Source organism: Aquarana catesbeiana, linkage group LG03 (genome assembly GCF_042186555.1).
Source record: "Aquarana catesbeiana isolate 2022-GZ linkage group LG03, ASM4218655v1, whole genome shotgun sequence".
NCBI lineage: Eukaryota > Metazoa > Chordata > Amphibia > Anura > Ranidae > Aquarana > Aquarana catesbeiana.
The window spans coordinates 668,104,677-668,126,732 of record NC_133326.1 but is presented as its reverse complement, the minus strand read 5'-3'; the positions used below and the strand labels follow the sequence as shown (position 1 = coordinate 668,126,732).

The 22,056-nt window shown below is 43.2% G+C and overlaps 1 protein-coding gene across 2 annotated transcripts in view; it reads right to left on the bottom strand.

The window, feature by feature from the left end:
- Positions 1 to 22,056, bottom strand: part of LOC141133461 (uncharacterized) — a 164,106-nt gene that overhangs the window by 139,589 nt on the left and 2,461 nt on the right. For both annotated transcript variants that reach the window (XM_073622848.1, XM_073622849.1), the window contains exons 2-3: positions 11,836 to 11,978; positions 6,634 to 6,690 (exon numbers count right to left, since the gene is read on the bottom strand). In XM_073622848.1, the coding sequence (XP_073478949.1) occupies positions 6,634 to 6,690; positions 11,836 to 11,978 (200 nt within the window). The remainder of the gene's footprint in view (positions 1 to 6,633; positions 6,691 to 11,835; positions 11,979 to 22,056) is intronic.

Below are 22,056 nucleotides of genomic sequence, written 5' to 3'. Positions count from 1 at the left end.
CTTAAAATCCATACCAGACCTGAAGGGTCTGGTATGGAATTTAGGGGGACCCCCACATCATTTTTAAAAAAAATTTTGGCAGGGATTCCCCTTAATATCCATACCAGACCTGAAGGGCCTGGTATGGAATTTAGGGGGACCCCCACGTCATTTTTTTTTTTTTAATTTTGGTTTGGGGTTCCCCTGTGGGGAATTCCCATGCTGTTTTTATCAATGAACTTCTATGTGTATTGTCGTACCGGCAATGCAATAGCCGCGAGTAGTTTTAAATGGCTTTTTTCCTTCGAAATGTCATTTTGCTGTCAGACTGTTCTAAACACGGGAAACATGTGCCCCTTTACAGGCACACTATAGACACCCCCCAGCTACGAAATTTAAAGGGATATTACACTTTTATTGTTTGACTTTAAGCATTATTAAAATCACTACTCCTGAAAAAAACGGCCGTTTTTAAAACTTTTTTTGCACTGATCCATGTCCCCTGGGGCAGGACCCAGGTCCCCAAACACTTTTTATGACAATAACTTGCATATAAGCCTTTAAAATTAGCACTTTTGATTTCTCCCATAGACTTTTAAAGGGTGTTCCGCGGCATTCGAATTTGTCGCGAACACCCCAAATTGTTCGCTGTTCGGCGAACTTGCGAACAGCCAATGTTCGAGTCGAACATGAGTTCGACTCGAACTCGAAGCTCATCCCTACTTGGAATCAACAGGTGTATGGATCCTCCATATCCTGAATTTGTCTTATCCTATTATTTTTTCTGCACGTACCGGAGCTACCTGCAAATTTGAGCTTGTTTCACACTTACCCCCTCAAGGTTTATCTTCTTAGAGAAAAACTGAAGTTGTTGAACTGCTACTCTCCATATACCTGGAGTAACTTCAAAAAGAAGATCTTGTTAGAGTTCAGAGTATTAGACTGACTGGAACTGTTGTTGGGGTTTCCGGTTAGTAGGGTGTTTAACCCACTGCTGGTTATAGGGTGGTAAGTCAATGTAATGTACGCTCTATACTCACCGGCCAACTGGCTCTTTTGGGATAATATGTTGCTTGAGCTCATCTCTAGAGTGGCTCTTTTCTACACCCTCTTGCAGTATCCAAATAGGCGGAAGCCTCCCTTATGTGTATTATCTGTCTACATGGTATGGAACTGAAACTTGTATCTTGGAATGTCAGGGGCTTAAAAGACAAAATTAAGAGAGCTTTGATGTTTAAGTACCTGAACCACCATAAGCCCCATATCTTGTTCCTACAGGAGATGCATCTCCTTGGGAACAAGATCCTTGCTCTTCATAGGCCCTGGATTGAACAGTCATTCCTTGCAACCTATTCTAGCTATGCAAGGGGAGTGTCTATACTACTAAATAAATCCCTTCCATACAAGGTTCTACACCTGGTGACTGACCCAGAAGGTCGTTATATTATACTGTTGTTGGAAATTAGAATGACTGTGTATGCTATGGTTAACGTATATGTCTCCCTCCTTTCAACCAGTGGGTCTTGTACACTGTATATGAAAAGTTAGCCACACTACAATTCTCCAGGCTTTATATAGCTGAGGATTTTAACTCCACCCTTGATCCATCTCTGGACTCGCCTAATCCTAATAGAGTATACACTCCTGATTTACTTCAGTGGGCACAAGCCTTTAATTATACTGAAATTTGGAGGTGGAAGAATCAGACCACTAGGACCTCCTCCTTCCACTCTACCACTCATAAGTCGGGATCTAGGATTGATCTGGTTTTTGGCAATGCCTGTGCTCTAGCGGCGGTGTGGGGGGTCTCGTATTTGCCTGCGGGTCTCTCGGATCATGCCCCTCTGGAGGTCACCTTGGCGTTGATGGAGAACAGGGGTCAGAGGTACTGGCGTTTGGTAACTAAGTGGTTTCAAGACCCTTAGGTTGAGGAGATGGTCTTTCCCAAATTGAAACAATACTGGGAATTAAATGAAGGCTCCACCTCACCTCCTGTGGTATGGGAAGCCTTTAAGGCCACCGCCAGGGAGGAGTACATCTCTGCTATTAAAGCGGTCTGCTCTGAGATGTCCTCTAAAGTCCAACAACTTGAAGCTGGTGAATCCAAGGCAGCAGAAAATTTTTCTGACTCTCCAACTCCAGAGCATCAGCTGGCTGATGCGAGAAGAGGTTTGTCTCTACATCTTGCCTCCGCTACGCATTTGGAACTTGGTTCTTTGGCTGGAAGGATCTTCGAGTTTGGAGCCAAAAATAGTAAACTCCTAGCAAATCTAGCGCCTGACTCTAAGATGCAAACACTGGTGTCAAAATTTTGTTGCTCGGATGGCAGGGTTGTCTCTGGTTGTCTACATGAGTTTAGGTCCTTTTACGAAAACCTTTATAAAGCGAGCCCTGGTTGGCCTAGTGAGCAGCTTAAAGCATATCTGCAATCCTTACGCTTACCCACTCTCTCGCAGGAAGATCTTGAGTACTTGGATAGAGATTTTACTGCTGAAGAAATAGAAGCAGCAATTCGCTCTTTTCCCAGTGGCATAACACCTGGTCCGGATGGCCTACCTGGTGACTAGTACCACATGTATGCAGCCCTACTCGCACCTAAACTTTTGAAGCTCTATGCTGATTGCAAAAAACAAATGTCCTTGCCCCCTCCTCTATGTACCAGGCACATATTGTCCTTATTCCTAAACCTGGCAAAGATAAATCTAAATGAGCCTCTTATAGGCCGATTTCTTTGCTAAATTATGATCTCAAATTTTTGACCAAGCTCTTAGCAACTAGGTTGCAAAGGATCCTCCTGTCTCTGGTTAATAGCGATCAAACTGGTTTCATACCAGGGAAAGTGACAGATAATAACCTACGCAGAGTTTTTACACATTTACAGCTGCCTCAGTCCGATTCCTCCATTAGGTTCCTGGTAGCGTTGGACAAAGAGAAGGCATTTGACTCAGTGGCCTGGCCTTACTTGTCCTCAGTTTTAGAAGCCATGGGTTACGGGGTTGGGTTCCGTGGGCGGATGTAAATTTTATATAAATATCTGACAGCCCAGATTAGGTTGGGCGGTGTTCTCTCACCCCCCTTTACAGTAGGGAGAGATACGAGGCAAGGCTGCCCGTTATCGCCGGCTCTTTTTATCTTGGTGATGAAGCCGCTTGCCTCGGCCCACAGACAGGCCACCCTGGTTAGGGGCATCCAAGTTGGTACCATTCATGAAAAATTGGCCATGTATGCAGACAATCTTATTCTACTGTATTTTTAAACAACCCTGGCCCTTCTCTTTGTGAGACCCTGCATATTCTCTCTAGTTTCACTGAATGCTCCATCCTCAAGGTTAATTGGGACAAATCTCAAATATTACCAATTGACGATGCAGCTAAGTCTCTAGCTGATCCCAAACTCCCTTTAGGATGGACCAACAAAATGAAATACCTTAGTATTTACATTTCATCATTCTCTTCCGATTACTACAGTATACATTAAATCTAGCCCCAATGATACAAACTATGAAGAATAGACTAAGGGCGTGGGCTCATCCCCCCACTTATCCCTGTTCGGGCGAATCAATTTATTTAAGATAAAACTTTTGCCTGTATTTCTGTATGTTCTCAGACATTCCCCGGTATGGATACCCAAAAGAGTGTTTCACCTCATTAATACCACTTTGACCTCCTTTCTGTGAGGCCAGGGTCAGCCTAGATTTAAGTTGACGGTATTTCAAAGACCCTGGGGGGAGGGAGGTCTGGCTTGTCCTGACCTCCATAAATATTTCCTGGCTGGTATCTTGTCGCACGCACATAATTGGTTGATTTCCGATGAGTCTAATTCAGCTGTGATGCTGGAGGCAGCCTGCCTAGGTTCTTACGAGGCGTTGCGGAACCTGATTTATCGTGGGCCCTGTGCATCTTTGACAATGGCTATGAAGGCTGTTGTAAATACATGGCTTGTAGCTACTTCTCTGTGCCCTGTACCCCCTGGACATATTTCACTACATAATCCCCTTTGGTTTAATCTGAAGCTGTCGGAGTTTATGTCAATACCTGATTCCAGTCTGTGAGCACTCAAAGGTATTAAATATGTGAACCAAATTTGTTCTGGGGGGCCAACTACAAACCTTTGATGAGCTAAAACAAAAATACAACCTCCCTAACTCACATTTGTTTCGGTTTCTGCAACTTAGGCATGCCTTCAATACTCAATTTGAGCATTCCCAAGTAGCCCTATATACATCGACTCTGGAAGATTTGCTAAGGGACGAATCTATGTCCAAGCCCTTGTCCAGCATTTATAAAACATTAATGCCCAACGTGCACATGGGACTAGAAGCTCTAAAAGCTAAATGGGTGGGGGACTTCACTGAAATAAACACAGAAGAGTGGGAAGACCTATGGGAGTGCTCCTTTTTGCAACTGGTCTTGGCCAGGGACAGACTGGTCAAGTTCAAAATTACGCATAGAGTGTATTTTACACCCATGCACCTACACAAATTATACCCATCTATTTCAGATTCCTGCTGGAGGTGTGCCACGCCTGTGGCAGACTTTATACATATTTTTTGGAGCTGTTCCCTGGTTGAGACCTTTTGAAACGAGGTTACCACATTCATTCGGACAGTCACTATGGTTCAGATTCCATTGAGGGCAGAAATATGTTTCTAATATGCATCACCCTGATGAAGATACAATATTTCCCTTGTATCGACAAGTGTAGGGGAGGGGACTGGATGGCACAGGAGGCAGCTGGTCTTTCATATGGAGTAGGAGAACACAATCTCATCCACGGCTTGGTGCTATTAAGGCATGCTATAGAGCGGTGCACTAACGCACCAGACCCATGTGAGTACCCTATAATAGGGCTTTGTTTGCATTAAATAAAATCCTTTAAAGCGTTATTACACTATGGAAGTCTCTTTTTGATATTTATATATGAGGATGCCACATCTTTGAGCAGTATTTGGACTGTGCAACCTGACCTGGACGAGGTCACACGCTCTGAGGTGAGCGGCCATTACCTTGGGGTGGGAAGCACCTGAGTGTAATCACTGCTGAAGATCGCTATATTCACAGTCACCTATCAAGTTTATTATCTTTAGATTAAGGACGCTGAAAACTGACCCTGGATGGTCAGAGTATCACAGACCTATATGCACCTGAGCACTTTATGGATCACTTTTGTATCAATATTTATATTTTACAAAATGTATATTCACGCTATATGATGTTGTAAGCTGTATGACGACAACAGTCGCTTATATATATATATATATATATATATATTTTTTATTCCTGGAATTTATAGGCACATTACTTTAGTTAACAATTTTGTTTTTTAGTTTTTTGCTGCAGGTTTAGCAGATCATTAAGGGGATAGCACAGCACATGATTTATTTATCTGTGATTCTCGCACGTTAGTATGGGACGTGATTAGTGCTAGCAGCTGTCATCATACTATTATAAGATAGAGGATCTTTGATTTGGTAGCTCGCAAGACCTTTACTATTATTTAGAAATATGTTTGCTAGGGCTTGTACATCCTCTGGCCCCTAGCTGAGCAGTTAGAACTCTTTTGGGGGTACTACTTTATTATGCATGCAAGGCCTGCATCATGCGATGGAAATCCTCCTCCGCACCATCAATTAACTTATGGAAACGTCTGGTCAATTCAGCCCTGCCATTATACAAAACCACTTATCTGTCTAGAGGTTTTGTTAAGAAATGTCATAAAATGTGGAACATTTGGGTGGAATACGCTCATACTAATGCTGATTCTTCGAATGACTATTTAACACTTGGATAGGTAATTAACGGTATATATTGTAGTACAACTCTACATTTATGCTTTATTAAAGGGAGTCTTTCCTGACACATAAGATATGGGAGAGTGCGTATTTTCATAAATTCCAGAGTTTAGCTCTGTAGGATGTTTGAGAGGGAGAGTGGCTAATAAGAATACTAATATTTCAACCTGTGCGGGCGGTTAGAGCGTACCAATTTTTCAATAGTTTAGAGTGCCTTGATTTTATCTAGGTTGTTTATATTGTGATTTTATTGTGCTTTTGTTTCTGTTTGGTTTTTTTTTGCTATGCAATTGAGCCTGGGTATGCCCAATAGGCTCTGTTATGTACTGTTAACTTCAAAACCTGCAATAAAAATAATAAAAAAAAAAAAAAAAAAAGACCAAGAAAGAGAATACTGGGCAAAGCTTTTTTTTTCTTTTTATGACACTATCATGAAAACAGGATACTTGATATAAAGCATTGTCAGTCAAAGGGTTAAACCACTGCTTTGTTCTTCTGTCTCTCAGGGACTCTGTTCCTGAGATCCCTGCACACCAGCTTTGGTGGTTCCCAGTCTGCCTGTTGACATTGTTAGTTATTTTCTCTTATGGAGAATGTAATGAGAGGAGCTGGAACCCAGAAAAGTCTTTAGGAACACTCAATACTCCCAAGTGGATGGGAATAGAGTTGGAAATTGTAACAGGAAGATCTCACTGTTGGAGTATCCAAGATATATAGGAAGCCAGGGGCTGACTCAGTCTACAGGCTCCTCATACTACGGAATAATACTTTAGAATGGACTCATCCTTTAAATGTTATTACTTAAATTATACCTTTACCTGGTTTACCAGTTTGTCTATAAATATGAAAGAGAGAGAGAATACCTGTTTCATCAACTCCTGTCCTGGACTCAACACTTGTTAGATTGAAGCAGAGTGTATCTGTAAAATGAAATAGTTACAGTGTTATAGTATTTAAAAAATGGTTAATTAAAGAGCAGATCCGTTTTATTAGGTCTTCCAAGAATGTCTTAGTACATAGATACATAGTACATAGAAACCAACACTCTGCACTACGGCTTTCTAAAGAAAAACAGCCAGAGAACGCTAATATTTTCAGAAACAAGTTACTAGTAGCAGCCACCGTTTTTCTTATTACAGGTTTCCTTCGAAAAAAAAAAATCATGCATAATGTTACTTATTTTAAGTACACTATGGGTCATCTGTATAATTTAAAGCCTTACTCTGATTTTGTGGCAAAAAAAATAGCCTTATTGTAATCTAATGCTGTAAAAAATTACCTTTCTTTTTATTCTGCAGAGCTGTAATATACTGTAAAAAATCAATGCAATATGGCAACCTGGAGTTGTTCTATACGCTGTTGGTGTACAAAACGGCCCCAGAAATGTAATTTGCTGCTTGTGTGATTGGCTCACTGATTTCCCCAGAAGTCTGCACTAAGATACAAGTCAGTCCCTGCAATAGGAATTTTGGTATTTACCACCAGGTGAACAAGGTGATTATAATGAACCAGACCCTCCCAGAATTAATATTTAAAGGACATGATGAAACAAACAGCTGATTCTTCAGAGCAACAAAAGGTAGGACGCTGCCTAAAAGTTTGTCAAAATCCCTTTAACCACTTCAGCCCCGGAAGGATTTGCCCCTTAACCACTTAAGGACCGGGCCTATTTTTCAAACTTGTTGTTTACAAGTTAAAATCTGTTTTTTTTTGCTAGAAAATTACTTAGAACCCCCAAACATTATATATATATATATATATATATATATATATATATATATATATATATATATATATATATATATATATATATATATATATATATGCTAACACCCTAGAGAATAAAATGGCGGTTGTTACAATACTTTTTGTTACACCGTATTTGCGCAGTGGTCTTACAAGCGCACTTTTTTTTGGAGAAAATACACTTTTGTGAATTAAAAAATAAGACAACTGTAAAGTTAGCCCAATTTTTTTTTTTTAGATTGTGAAAGATGATGTTACGCCGAGTAAATTGATACCCAACATGTCACACTTCAAAATTGCGCCCGCTCGTGTAATGGTGGCCCACTTTTATCCTTAAAAATCTCCATAGACGACATTTAAAAAATTCTACAGGTTGCATGTTTTGAGTTACAGAGGAGATCTAGAATTATTGCTCTCGCTCTAACGATCGCGGTGATACCTCACATGTGTGGTTTGAACACCGTTTTCATATGCGAGCACTACTCACGTATGCGTTCGCTTCTACACGTGAGCTCGGCAGGACGGGGCACGTTAAAAAAAAATTTTTTTTACTTATTTATTTTACTTTTTCATTTTTATTTTTACACTGTTATTTTAACAAAAAAATGTGTCACTTTTATTCCTATTACAAGGAATGTAAACATCCCTTGTAATAGAAAAAAAGCATGACAGGACCTCTTAAATATGAGATCTGGGGTCAAAAAGACCTCAGATCTCATATTTACACTAAAATGCAATAAAAAAATAAAAATAAAATGTCGTTATAAATAAAAATTTAAAAAAAAATGTCCCTTTAAGAGCTATGGGCAGAAGTGACGTTTTGACAACGCATCTTCCCCTCACTCAGCTCCATGCCAAGCAGGGGAGAGGAACCGAATAATAACGGTGTCCGGTCCAGAAGTGGTTAATGACCAGACCATTTTTTGCGGTACACTGCGTCGATTTAACTAATAATTGCACGGTCATGCGATGTTGTGCCCAAACAAAATTGATGTCCTTTTTTTCCCACAAATACAGCTTTCTTTTGGTGGTACTTGATCTCCTCTGTGGTTTTTATTTTTTGCACTATAAATAAAAAAGAGCGACAATTTTGAAAAAAAAGCAATATTTTTTACTTTTGCTATAATAAATATCCCCCAATTAAAAAAAAAAAACAAATTTCTTCATCAGTTTAGGCCAATATGTATTCTTCTACATATTTTTTGGTTAAAAAATTGCAATAAGCGTATATTGATTGGTTTGCGCAAAAGTTATAGCGTCCACAAAATAGGGGATAGATTTATGGCATTTTTATTTATTTTTTACTAGTAATGGCGGTGATCTGCAATTTTTAGCTGGACTGTGACATTGCAGCGGATAGTTCGGGCACTTTTGACACATTTTTGGGACCATTGAAATTTATACAGTGATCAGTGCTATAAAAATGCATGGATTACTGTGTAAATGTCACTGGCAGGGAAAAGGTTAACATAGGGGGCGATCAAGGGGTTAAATGTGTTCCCCGGGAGGTGTTTCTAACTGTGGGGGGGTGGGACTGACTGGAGGAGGAGAGAGATTGCTGTTCTTAATCACTAGGAACAGCAAATCTGTCTCTCCTCTCCTGTCAGAATGGGGATCTGTCTGTTTACATTGACAGATAAGCATTATGGCTCTCTTTCCCATGATCATCGGTGGCCAGCAGACATCGCAGCCGGTGGCCACGCGCCACGGGTCCCCCGCTGTGCAGCAGGCGTGCGCATGCCTGCTATGGCTCTTAAAGGAGCTGATGTACAGGTACAGCGATTCACGGGAATGTGCCAACCTGCCACCGTATAATATGCCGGCTGGGCAGCAAGTGGTTAATGCACATTGATCACCCAGAAGGGTGTGTTTTTTCTTAAGTTACTCTTTAAGGTATATCTAAAGCCAAAAGTTGTTTTTTTGTTTATTTTGGCTAGGGGAAGGATTAATTAAAACTATTGTCAGTTTTCTCTTTTGCTGACAATGTGCCAGAGAAACTATAGGAAGTAAGGTATAAATAAGTGAGGGGGATCCTCTATTGGACAGTTGGCCCTGGAACAAGTATCCCCAATTGGAGATGTTCCCTAATCTCCTGTTTCTGAGACAACAGCAAAACTTTGGATTCCCGCTCACCTTCTGTTCCATTGACAGTGGTCACCAAAAAAAATAAGGATGGTAGATCTTAGAGGTGGGGGGCACAGACAGCAATGAAAAACTGACAGAGGTTCTAACCCTTCCAGTGTTTCCAGTAGTTTCAAAGATACAAATAGCTTATGTTATTTGCAAACTTGATCGCTTCAATGACTCTTCATCCCTATTACTGATCCTTTACTGTGTTGGGAAGCCAAAAGCATTGTCTGGAGGTGTCCAACTGCACATTTAGGGAGAGTGGTGTCAAATTTAACCTTTAGGGAGGGTGGTGTCCAACTCAACATCTAGGGAGGGTGATGTCCAACTCAACATTTAGTAAAGGTGGTGTCCAGCTCAACATTTAGAGGGTGGTGTCCAACTCAACATTTAAAGAGGATGGTGTCCAACTTAACATCTAGGTGGGGTGATGTCCAACTTAACATTTAGGGAGGGTGAAGTCCAAATCAACATTTGGGGGGGGGTGTCTAACTCAATATTTAGGGAGGGTGGTGTCCAACTCTACATTTAGGGAAACTGGTGTCCAACTCAACATTTAGGAAGTGTGGTGTCCAATTCAACATTTAGGGAGGGTGTGTCCAACTCAACATTTAGGGAGGGTGGTGTCCAACTCAACATCTAGGTAGGGTAATGTCCAACTCAACATTTAGGGATGGTGGTGTTCAACTCAACATTTAGGAAAGGTGGTGTCCAACTCAACAGTTAGGGAGGGTGGTGTCCAACTCAACATTCAGGGAGGGTGGTGTCCAACTCAACATCTAGGGAGGGTAATGTCCAACTCAACATCTAGGGAGGGTAATTTCCAACTCAACATTTAGGGAGGGTGTTGTCCAACTCATCATTTAGGGAGAGTGGTGTCCAACTCAACATTTAGGGAGGATGGTGTCCAACTCAACATCTAGAGAGAGTAATGTCCAACTCAATATATAGGGAGGGTAATGTCCAACTCAACATTTAGGGAGAGTGGTGTCCAACTCAACATCTAGGGAGAGTAATGTCCAACTCAACATCTAGGGAGGGTAATTTCCAACTCAACATTTAGGGAGGGTGTTGTCCAACTCATCATTTAGGGAGAGTGGTGTCCAACTCAACATTTAGGGATGGTGGTGTTCTTTTTTGCACCATTCTAAAAAGACTCCTCAGACTGTTGTGTGTAAAAATCTCAGAAGATCAACAGTTACAAAAATACTTAAACTAGCCAATTTGACACCAGCAGTCATGCCAAGGTCCTAACCACTGAGATAATTTTCTGGTGTTTGATTGACATATTAACTGAAGTTCCTGACCTGTATTTACATTTTATCCATTTCGCTTAGGGATGACCTTTGAATTAGAGTTTACCATCAGTTCGATATAACCCAACCTTTCCACTGTTTTGCAATTGGGCAAACAAACTAGCTAGATTTGGCCTGTTCGCTAGTCTGGACTTCCAGCTGATGCAGTCAGAAGTCTGCCATTTAGAAGCAATATTATTACTGTCCTTAAAGTGAAGTTCTGCCCGCCCCTTTAAAAATTAAAAGTCAGCAGCTACACATACTGTAGCTGCTGACTTTTAACATTAGGACACTTACCTGTCCTGGAGTCCAGCGATGTTGGCTCCGCAGCCGATGTTTACATCGGCTTGTCGGGTACTGCCGCCGCCATTGCGATTAAGGGAACCCAGCAGTGTAGCCTTTTGACTTCACGGCCAGATCCCTACTGCGTATGCGTGAAGCGCACTGCACTCTCGCACTGGCCCGGCAGAAGGGGACGGAGGAGGAGGGGGCCAAGCTGCTGACATAATAGCCACGGTCTTCCGGAAGTGGGGACATGGCACCTGTAAAAAGCAGGTACCCGCTCCCCCCCCTCCCCGAAAGATGCCAAATGTGACCATGACAATATTTAGTCAGTGATGTTATCCAGGTCCCCAGGGCTGTCATTTTCATTTACAAGGGAGGTTTCAGGGGAAGGCTTTGCCAGTCCTCCTTGTCCCCACAACACTTGCTGTACCCCTTTCCTGGCCAGCCAGTCTGCATGCATAAATTAGAGTCTGGTATGGATTTTGAGTGGGACTCCATGACTTTTTGTTTTCTAAAAGTAGAGAATGCTTTTTTTTTTTTTTTTATGTGTAGTGTCTCTTTAAGAAAAAATCCAGATACAGGATTTAGTAAACATATTTTGAGCATACTTACTATTATCCGTCAATGGATTATTGGTGCAATTTATTTGATATAGCATAGCATTCAGAACTTTGTCATAGAATTCTTTAACTTGTTGAGTAGTTTCGACTTTAGATGGAATGATAACCTCGTGATCCACAATAATACTTCCTTTTCTGCAAGAAAAAACAGAAAATTTATATCAAATACTTACCATAATTTTCCTTTCCTGATGGACTCCATGGCAGCCTACGTATGGGTTAATCCCGCCTCTCATACCTCATAGGACCCCACTCCCATAAATCTTTGCTTCTAGTCAGAGACTGTGTTCCGTAACTTAGCCTACTCCAGCAAATGGGAGGGAACTCCTGCTGCCATGGAGTCCATCAGGAAAGGAAAATTACGGTAAGTATTTGATATAAATTTTCCATTTTCCTGACAGACTCCATGGCAGCCTACGTATGGGAAATAACTAGCCATACACACCCGGGTGGGTAATTGCTGGATAAAGAAAAAAAGGTTTAATTGGCACCATCAACAGATAATACGTGCAAACCAAAGTTAACCGTAGACAAAGAAGCCGGTTCTACACAATAGTGTGTCATAAAAGTGTTAATTGATGACCATGAGACCGCTTTACAGATTACATCCGGAGACACATGCCGGAATGCTGCCCACGATGTAGAGACGCTCCTGGTAGAATGAGCGGTTACCGCCTCCGGAGGAGCCAAACCCTTAGACCTGTAAGCCCATTGAATAGCCTGAACGATCCATGCTGCGATGGTTCTAGAGGAAGCCCGTGAACCCTTGTTCTTGCCGTGAAACAGAACAAACAGATGATCAGACTGGCGAAAAGAAGCTGTGGCTTCTAGGTATTGCTTTAGAATCTACCCAACATCTAGAGGGTGAACATTAGAGTCCTCAGTAGATCTGAAAGTAGGGAGGACAATCTCCTGATTTTCATGGAAGATGGTTGTTACTTTTGGATTCGATCCTAACATGGGGATCAAGACAACTCGATCTGGGAAGAAGGTAAGAAAAGGTTCTTTGCATCCTAGGGAACCAATCTTGGAAACCCTCTTGGCCGATGTTATGGCCACTAGAAAGACCACTTTGAGAGAAAGCTCCCTAATTGATGATTGATCCATATGCCGTATCTCCTTTTCTGAGAAGAAATCCAAGACGAGAGGAAGATCCCATTTAGAGAATCTTGGTCTTTTCTGAGGCCTAAGCCTTATTGCTCCCTTGAAGAACTGCCTAGTAAGGTGGTGTCTGGCCCATGATACGCCTGTGAAGGCTGAGATTGCCGAAACCTGGACCCGCAAGGAACTCACCGATAGGGATAGATCCAGGACAGTTTGTAGAAAACCAAGAATGTCCTGAATCCTTGGATTACTACAGGAACCATTGGTGGAAATCACATAGTCCGCAAACTTCGCCCAAATCCTCTGATAAACTCTGTTGGTGCCCGCTCTTCTGGCATTCAACAATGTAGCAATAGCTGTACTTGAACAACCTAGTGCTTCCAACCTTCTCCTCTCAACCACCAAGCCATCAGATGGAGCTGGGATGGGCAAGGGTGAAGAGACGCTCCCTGCAGCAGGAGATGACTGGAACTGGGGGAAAGGCATAAGCCCTGTGGAATTTTCACTGGTCCGTCAGGGCATCCACTCCGAAGGCTTGGGGACAACGACACCTCGTGTAATATTTTCCCAGCTTGAAATTGCATGGGGATGCGAACAGATCTACTTCCGGCATCATCCCTAGAGACAGGAGCCAATTGAAAACTTCGGTGTGGAGGGACCACTCGTTGTTGTCCAAGGTGACTCTTGAAAGGAAGTCCGCTTGGACATTTTGAATTCCCGGGAGATAAACAGCGGATAGATTTGTTAAGTTCATCTGGGCCCAGGACATGATCGGGCTTACTTCCCTCAGTAAGGAGAGACTGCGGGTGCCCCCCTGTCTCTTGATGTATGACACTGCGGTCGTGTTGTCCAGTCTCAGGAGGACTGAGGCTCCTGATATCAGATGGAGAAAAGCTTGAAGGGCACGGAAGGCAGCTCGGAGCTCCAGGACATTTGAGACTATCCCTTGGGATGGGAAGTCCCACCTGCCTTGGGCTATCTCCGTCAGACAGAGAGCGCCCCAACCTCTGTTGCTCGCATCCGTTGTCACCGTAACCCAGGAGACAGGTGCTATGGAATGACAATCGAGGAGGTTTTTCCGTTGCAGCCACCAGGGGAGGCCCTCCCGCATGGAGGTGGTTACCCGCACCAGATGGTCTCGAGACCCTGGATCCCATTGCTGGAGAAACCCCTTCTGAAATGGCCGCATTTTCCATTGCGCCCACCTCACCATGGGGGCTGTTGCTACCATAGTGCCGATTATTTTGAGACACTGAGAGGCTCTGAGGAGAGTTGCTGACAATGCTAGGCGAATTCTCTCTCGAATTACCGGAATTTTCTCCAGAGGCAGAGAGATGGTGCTCTCCACTGTGTTGAATAGGGCTCCGAGGAATACTAGAGCTTGTGTCTGAACTAGGTGACTTTTCTCTCTGTTCAATAGCCAACCGAACTCTGTCAGAGTAGATATGACTTGATCCCGATGTGACAACATCTGTTCCCTGTCCTGAGACAGTAGGAGTAGGTCGTCTAAATAATGGTGTAACCGAATGCCTTTGACCCGGATTAGAGCTACCACAGCCAATAAGAGCTTCGAAAACACTCGAGGCGATGTTGTGAGCCCGAATGGGAGACATGTGAATTGGAGATGCCTCTGGCCTACTGCAAATCGGAGATACCTCTGGAAATCTTTTGCGATCGGCACATGAAAGTTGGCGTCTTTCAGGTCTATGGAGACCAGCCAATCTCCTGGTTGTACTGTTTGTCGGATTGTCAGCAGGGTTTCCATCTTGAATTTTTCCTTCTTGATGAAGGAGTTTAGATGTGTCAAGTCGATCACTGGTCTCCAAGAGCCATTCTTTTTGAGGACCATGAAAAGAGGGAAATAAATTCCAAGAAATCTTTCTTCTGATGGAACTTGAATGGCGGCCCCCTGGGCAATCAGTGAATCTGTATAAGATAGAAGAATTTGTCTTTTCTCTTCTGAGTGCGGAAGGACCATAGGCACAAACCGGTGAATGGGTGGATTGATGAAAACCCAAGTGTGACCTGAGAAGACCGTTTTTACGGTCCAGTAATCTTGAATCGAGGCTGCCCAGACGTGCTGATACCGGAGTAAACGAGCCCCTACTTGCACTGCCTGGACAGGCGTCGTATCAAAAGGACTTGGAAGTCTCCCGTCCACTTGACGGGGCTGACTTTGAGGATTTTTGGCCGGAAGGCTGGCCTCTCCTCCAGTTTTTCCTAAACTCCCGACCAGGTCTGTAGCGACGAGCATCTCTAGCGCGTTCTGGCTCTTGTCTAGGTTGAGTCCTTCTTTGGTTAAGGATACGACGGTCCTGGGGTAAGAATCCTGACTTGCCCCCAGTAGCACGGGAGATGGCAGAATCCAGTTTATCTCCAAAGAGTGAGGAGCCTTCGAAAGGAATCCTGCACCAAGCCTGTTTAGAGGCAGGGTCTGCAACCCATGGGCGTAACCAGAGGGCACGTTTTGCTGTAACTGATGAAAGCATGACACGTGCCACAAGACGAATAATGTCGATGGAAGCTTCTCCCAGGAAGACCGAAGCCAGCTTCAGCTCATGTACTGGAGAGCTCTTGAATAAGTCCTCAGACACACTTCCTAAAGCTGCACCCACATCATCCGTCCAAGACTCCATAGCTTTCGACAAAGCTGCGAGGGCCAGAGCCGGTTTACAAGCCATCCCCGCCGTGATATAGATACATTTTAAGTCCGTATCAATCTTCCTCTCCAGACCATCCTTGAAAGAGACGGTATCCTCTAGAGGGAGCGTAACATGTCTCACCAGCCTCATGAGAGCTGCATCGACAAGGGGGGCTGATTCAAGATGTTTTACTTCATCATTCTTGAAAGGATACATCTTTGCAATCTTGGAAATTAAAGAGTTTTTCCTATCAACCTTACCCCATTCATCCGAGATAATTTCACCCAGTTCACCCAGGAAGGGGAAATTTGGGCGATCCTTCTTAAGGTGCTTAAAGTATTTCCTCTGTTTAGAGGGTGCCTCTACTGGTTCCTCCCATCTCAATGCGTCTTTAACCGCTCTGACCAACTGGGGAACCAGGGAGAAGTCAAAACCTGCACCAGGTTTAATTATCTCTGCTTCGCTGTCCGAGGAACCACTAAAAGAGAGACTATAATGAGATGGGCCCGGAACTTCGGGCTCAGTTTCTTCAGCAACTGGAGCTATAACAGAAGGAGGAATTACTGCCCGGTCAAAATCTGCTTTGTTAAGAGATTCTTGGACCACTTTTCTGACCAGAGCTTCCACTTGCTGGTCCTCAGCTCCTCTTTCCTTCGTGGCTCTCGAATAGCACAACTCACAGAGAGATTTACCCTCTGGGACCTGAGTTTTACATCCCCAGCAAGCTCTTCTCTCAGAGCGGCTGGAATGGCGGGGGGAATGATGACTAGATTTAGACCTTGACCCCTCTTTGCGGTGTCTGGAGGATGACCTAGTACGTCTAGAACCCGACGTAGACTGGTGATGTTGAGACCTAGACTGGTCTTTTTCTTTATGTGCCGATAGCTGTGGTTCAGACCTAGAAGGGCTGAAGGGGGAGAAAAGAATACTTTGTTCCTAAATAATACCCCAAACAATACAGGCAGAATGAAAATAAAAAGAAATACTTCATCCTACCTGCGGTGTAAGGGTTGGCCACTAGGGGGCGGTGACACATCCATGGCGACAGAAACAAAGGACTGCAAACAAATTCAATAAGAAAACCAATAACTAAATATATACTTTCACTTTCTCTTTCCCATATTTGGAGAAAGAGACCTAGACACAGGAAGGTATAGCAAAAGCTCCTTACCTCAGAAGCCAGAATGATGGACACAGGGAAGCCGCTGCCTGAGCGAGAGAGCAACCCAAATAATAGCTGTATCTGAACGCAGTCGGAACAGGGAAGCGGCAGACTGGAACGCAGATGCGTCCCAGCCGCCATGGCCACTAGGAAACAAGCATTTAGACAAAACAACACACACAACAGGCTGCCATATTTCATAAACAGGAGAGCATACATTACCACGGCACCTGACGGGATCCATCCTGGGAATGGGAGCAAAGAGGAGCGCTCACCGCACGACCGGGGTATTAATAAAAGAGGCCTCCCACTAATAGCTGGGACGATTGGCCGAGTTGCCGCTTCCCAGCCAATGGCCGGTATAATCAGCTCTTCCAGGCATCAAAGTGAATCCCGTATGTCCGCCCTGCTAATAGCTGGGGAAGCTGGACTTCAATAAGACACCGCCATCATCAAACACGTGCGAATCACCAGGACTGGATCAACAAAACTTCATAAGGTAAGAGATACACCTTGGTCCTAGGAGGAGGACAAAAAAGGAACACAGTCTCTGACTAGAAGCAAAGATTTATGGGAGTGGGGTCCTATGAGGTATGAGAGGCGGGATTAACCCATACGTAGGCTGCCGTGGAGTCTGTCAGGAAAGGTTAAATTCAAACTGTAAACACGTACCAAAACACAACAAACAACAACACCAAGAAACAAATAAAATCATGAGATGAACCTTCTAATGCTGTATGGGAAGCACTGCAAGTATAGTAAAGTCAGAAAATCCCCATGATTTACAGTACCTCTAAGCAGATATAAAACTTGTTTTGCTTTCCATTTTTAACTCTGTTTAGCTGGTCTTATGATCAAGGCACCACTACCAGGGGACATAGCCAAGTCCCTAATCTCTGCAGCAGAAGTGTAGCTTGGCAAAGAGCACTGCTTATTGGACAATGAAGGAGCAGCAGATCAGTGATGGGTCACCACCACTCTTGATGCCGATCCTTCATTTTTAAGTCAGTACAGTGGATTAGAAGAGATGGATAGCAGAAGAACTTTGGGAACTTAGACTAACTGTATCTATAAATACTATTTAAAGTGTTTCCAAACCCAAAACATATTATATATTGCAGCATAACAATCCTTAGATGTGGTGGCAGCATTGGATTGCTTTTTTTTTGCCTTTATTTTCACCTGGTGATTAAGCCAGTAAGTCTGTTATTTTTCAACTTCCTTTAAAAGGCCAAGCTATCCAGCTATCCATCAAAAGTTTCAGTTAGAGGGTTGAGACAAACCATTAATGTTGACAGGGGTGATTACAATGATCAGCTTTTATTATTTATGTAACCCTTTTATCCCAGAAGGGAAATAAAAACTGTTTTTAACTGCTTAAAAAATGAAAACTAGAACTACAATTTGTTTTAGTCACTTGTGTAAATCTACTAGTTCGTCTAACACCACCCTACACAACAGGTTGACAATGCTGCTGCCTACATTGTTCCTCCATAGAGAGAGTGGAGCACTGAGAGTAGCCACCCTAAGCTAGGAAATGTGGTACTGACTGAATTACCAGGTACAAATAAAGAGAAAAAGCATTAGGTGAAATGATCACAAAATTTATCCGCAAAAAGACAGGATTGGCACATTACAAGCAAACTCCCTCCTACTCTAATGCCCTGTACACAATAGAATTTTCCAACGACAAAACCGTGGATTTTTTTCCGTAGGATGTTGGCTCAAACCTGTCTTGCATACACACGGTCACACAAATGTTGTTGGAAATTCTGAATGTCAAGAACGCGGTGACGTACAACACGTACGACGAGCCGAGAAAAATAAAGTTCAATAGCCAGTCCGGCTCTTCTGCTTGATTCCGAGCAGGTGTGGACTTTTGTGCGTCAGAATTGTGTACACACGCTCAGAATTTCCGACAACAAGTTTTGTTGTTGGAAAATTTCTCAAACATTTGTTGGCGGAAATTCCGACAAAAAATGTTCTATGGAGCATACACACAGTCGGACTTTGCGACAACAAGCTCACATCTAACATTTGTTGTTGGAAAATCCTATCGTGTGTACAGGGCATTGGGCTCTGTGATAGGAAAAAAAAAAAAACAAGTCAAATCCCATTTGAAATGACTCGCGGTTAAAATTGCCATCACCCAGCTATTGAAAAGAAAAAGAAAATATTGGCGTGGGGTTCCGCTTCAAATCCATACCGGACCTAAAGGGTCCGGTATGGATTTGAAGGGGAACCCCATGTCAAAATGAAAAAAAGCAAAAACGACATCCCCCCAAAATCCATACCAGACCCTTACCGAGACAGGTCAGGAAAAGGGGGGAATAAGTGAGTGCCCCCCTCCTCAACCATACCAGGCCACATGCCCTCAACATGGGGGTGGGTGCTTTGGGGCAAGTGGGCTCTGTACTTTGTCCCCATGCTGATGGGGATAAGAACCTCATCCCCACAACCGTGGCCAGTGATTGTGGGGTCTGTGGGCGAGGGGCTTATCGGAATCTGGAAGCCCCCTTTACCAAGGGCCCCCCCAATATGTGGATGAGTATCAGGTACATAGTACCCCTACCCATTCACCAAAAAAGTGTACAAAAAGTAATAATAACAAGATACAAGTTTTTGACAAATCCTTTATTAAAAAAAAAAAATAAAAATGGTGCCCCTTGATGTAAATCCATCGTCAATCACGCCGCCCATCGAACCGAAAAAAAACACTATGCTTTCTGGGACGGCTTCCCTCCTAATGCCTCCTCTGCGCTTTGCCATTTCTTATATAGGTAAGGGGGGGGCACCTGGCTATGTCACCTGGTGGTCTCGCCCCCTTCCGATGCCACAGGCTAGTGCATGCTGGGCCTGTGACGTCAGAAGGGGGCGGTGCCACCAGGTGACGTAGCTAGTAACTCATTCACATAAGGGGGGGCGGAATCTGGGGGGTCCCCGAACAGGCAAATGTTTGGCCCTAACTCATGCTGAACCGTTTGCCCATCCCTAGTTTACATACATAAATGTTACTGAACCCACAACAGTAAAATCAGTCTGTATATGCAGTAAAGCATGCTTGTTATACTCACTGTGGAACCTAAGGGGTTAATCCTCCGCATTGTGTGAAAAAGCTGTTTGATCCTGTCTTCTCTGATCCTCCCCTTCTTCCACAGTCCCCAGTTCATCTCCTGATAGGGGGCAGCTGCACATGCTCAGTTTGGCGTCTATTGCTAGAGAGTTTTTTTCTTTTTTCTTTGGAGAGTGCATGTGATCAGCACAGGGCCAATCAGCACTGTCCAGACAGAGGGTCAGGAGTCCTGCAGCCTCAAAGGACAATCAGGGGAGAATGAAAACTCCTCCTACAAGCTTTAACCAGACACTGATAGAAGTCATAAGACTGCTATATACTGCTGATTAGGGGTCGGCTATACAAACAAATGGGGCGCTCAGAGGGAAGTTCGCCCACCGCCAAGCGCCCCATAATGCACTGTAATCTCGCAGTGCATTGAATTCTGCTCATTGGCCAAAGCATGCACCTGACCTGTATGCTTTGGCCAATCACAGCACGAGCCTTGTGTAGCGTGTTAGTGGAGATTAGGCAGGTTAGTTAGTGGATGGTACATTGTTCAGTCAGTTTAGTACAGTCAGTGTAGTGAGAATAACAGTGTTGTGGTGACCCTGAAGTGTCGGTGTGTACAACACTTCTGTGTTACCACTGATCCCATTTTTTGTTTCATATATTTTTTTTTTTTATTCTTGCAGTATCAGGTTCTGTTGCTGCATTATTAGTACTTCCAATTCTGTGTCGCAGGTGTTATTCCTTCTGCGTCAGTACAGCAGTGATATACTTTTTTTTTTTTTGGCGGCAGCACTACGAATATTTAGGGCATAACTGCTGTCCCCCCTTCTGTGTCGCAGGTGGTCTTCCTTCTGCGTCACCACTGGGTTTTTTTTGTTGGCCTTTCTTAATTTTTTTTACATTTATTTGATTTTTTTTTTTTTTTTCGCAGCAGCAGCAGCAGGGAAAAAAAATTCTCCAAAATTGCTGGGAGAGAGAGGGAGAGAGAGAGGTTGCTGTCCACCCTTTTGCGTTGGTTGCAGGTGTTTCTCTTTCTGCGTTAGCAGTGGTTTCCTTTTTATTTTTTCTGGCGCAGCAGCACTAAGAATATTTAGGGCATAATTGCTGTCCCCCCTTCTGCATCGTAGGTGTTTCTCTTTCTGCGTCAGCAGTGGTTCCCATTTTTTTTTTTGGCTTTTTGAATTTTTTTTTCCAGCAGCAGCAAAAAGAAATTGCTCCATAATCGCTGTTCCTACTTCTGAGTCGCAGGTGGTCTTCCTTCTGTGTCACCACTGTTTGTTTGTTTTTGTTTTTTTGCCTTTCTTAATTTGTTTAATTTTTTTTTGCCCTCCACAAAAAAAGAGGGCTACAAGAGGACAAATAGGGGTTGATTTACTAAAGGGAAAAAGACTGCGCACTTTGCAAAGTGCAGTTGCCCTCTGCAAGAGCAGTTGCTCCAGAGCTTAGTAAATGAGCAGAAGCTTTGCTGACTTCCATCATCCAATCATGTGCAAGCAAAAATGCAGTTTTTTTTATTTTCCTTGCACAGGAATGGGTACTCTTTGCAAAGTCAAGCCTTACCTCATTTACTAAGCTCTGGAGCAATTGCACTTGCAGAGGGCAACTGCACTTTGCAAAGTGCACAGTCTATTTACGCTTAGTAAATCAACCCCATAGACTGCACACATTGCAAGTGCAGTTGCACTCCTGTTCCTCAGATCCTAGTAAATGTGATTTCCATAATTTAATCATGTGCAAGCCCATGCACCTGATTGGGTATTCTTTACAAAGTGAAGCTTTACCACATTAACATTTACTAATGAGTGCAACTGCACTTGTAACGTGCACAGTCTATTTACCTTTAGTAAATCCACCCCACTGACTTTTTAATGAATTCATAACTGCAGTGACTAGTGTTATTTTTCAGGCAATTTAAACCATCTTTTAATTATTCATATGATCAGAAGTGATTAAGCTGGCAGAAAAAAAGCAGCTACAGATACACAGCAGTTGATTTACTAAAGGCAAATTGAATGTGCACTCTGCAAGTGCAATTGCTCCAGAGCTTAGTAAATGAGCAGAAGCTCCGCTGACTTTCATCATCCAATCATGTGTGATTAAAAATTTAGTTTTTTTTTTCTTTCCTTGGATTTGATTGGATACTCTTTGCAAAGTGAAGCTTTACCTCATTTACTAAGATCTGAAGCGACTGCACTTGCAGAGTGCAACTGCACTTTCAAAAGTGCACAATCTATTTGCCTT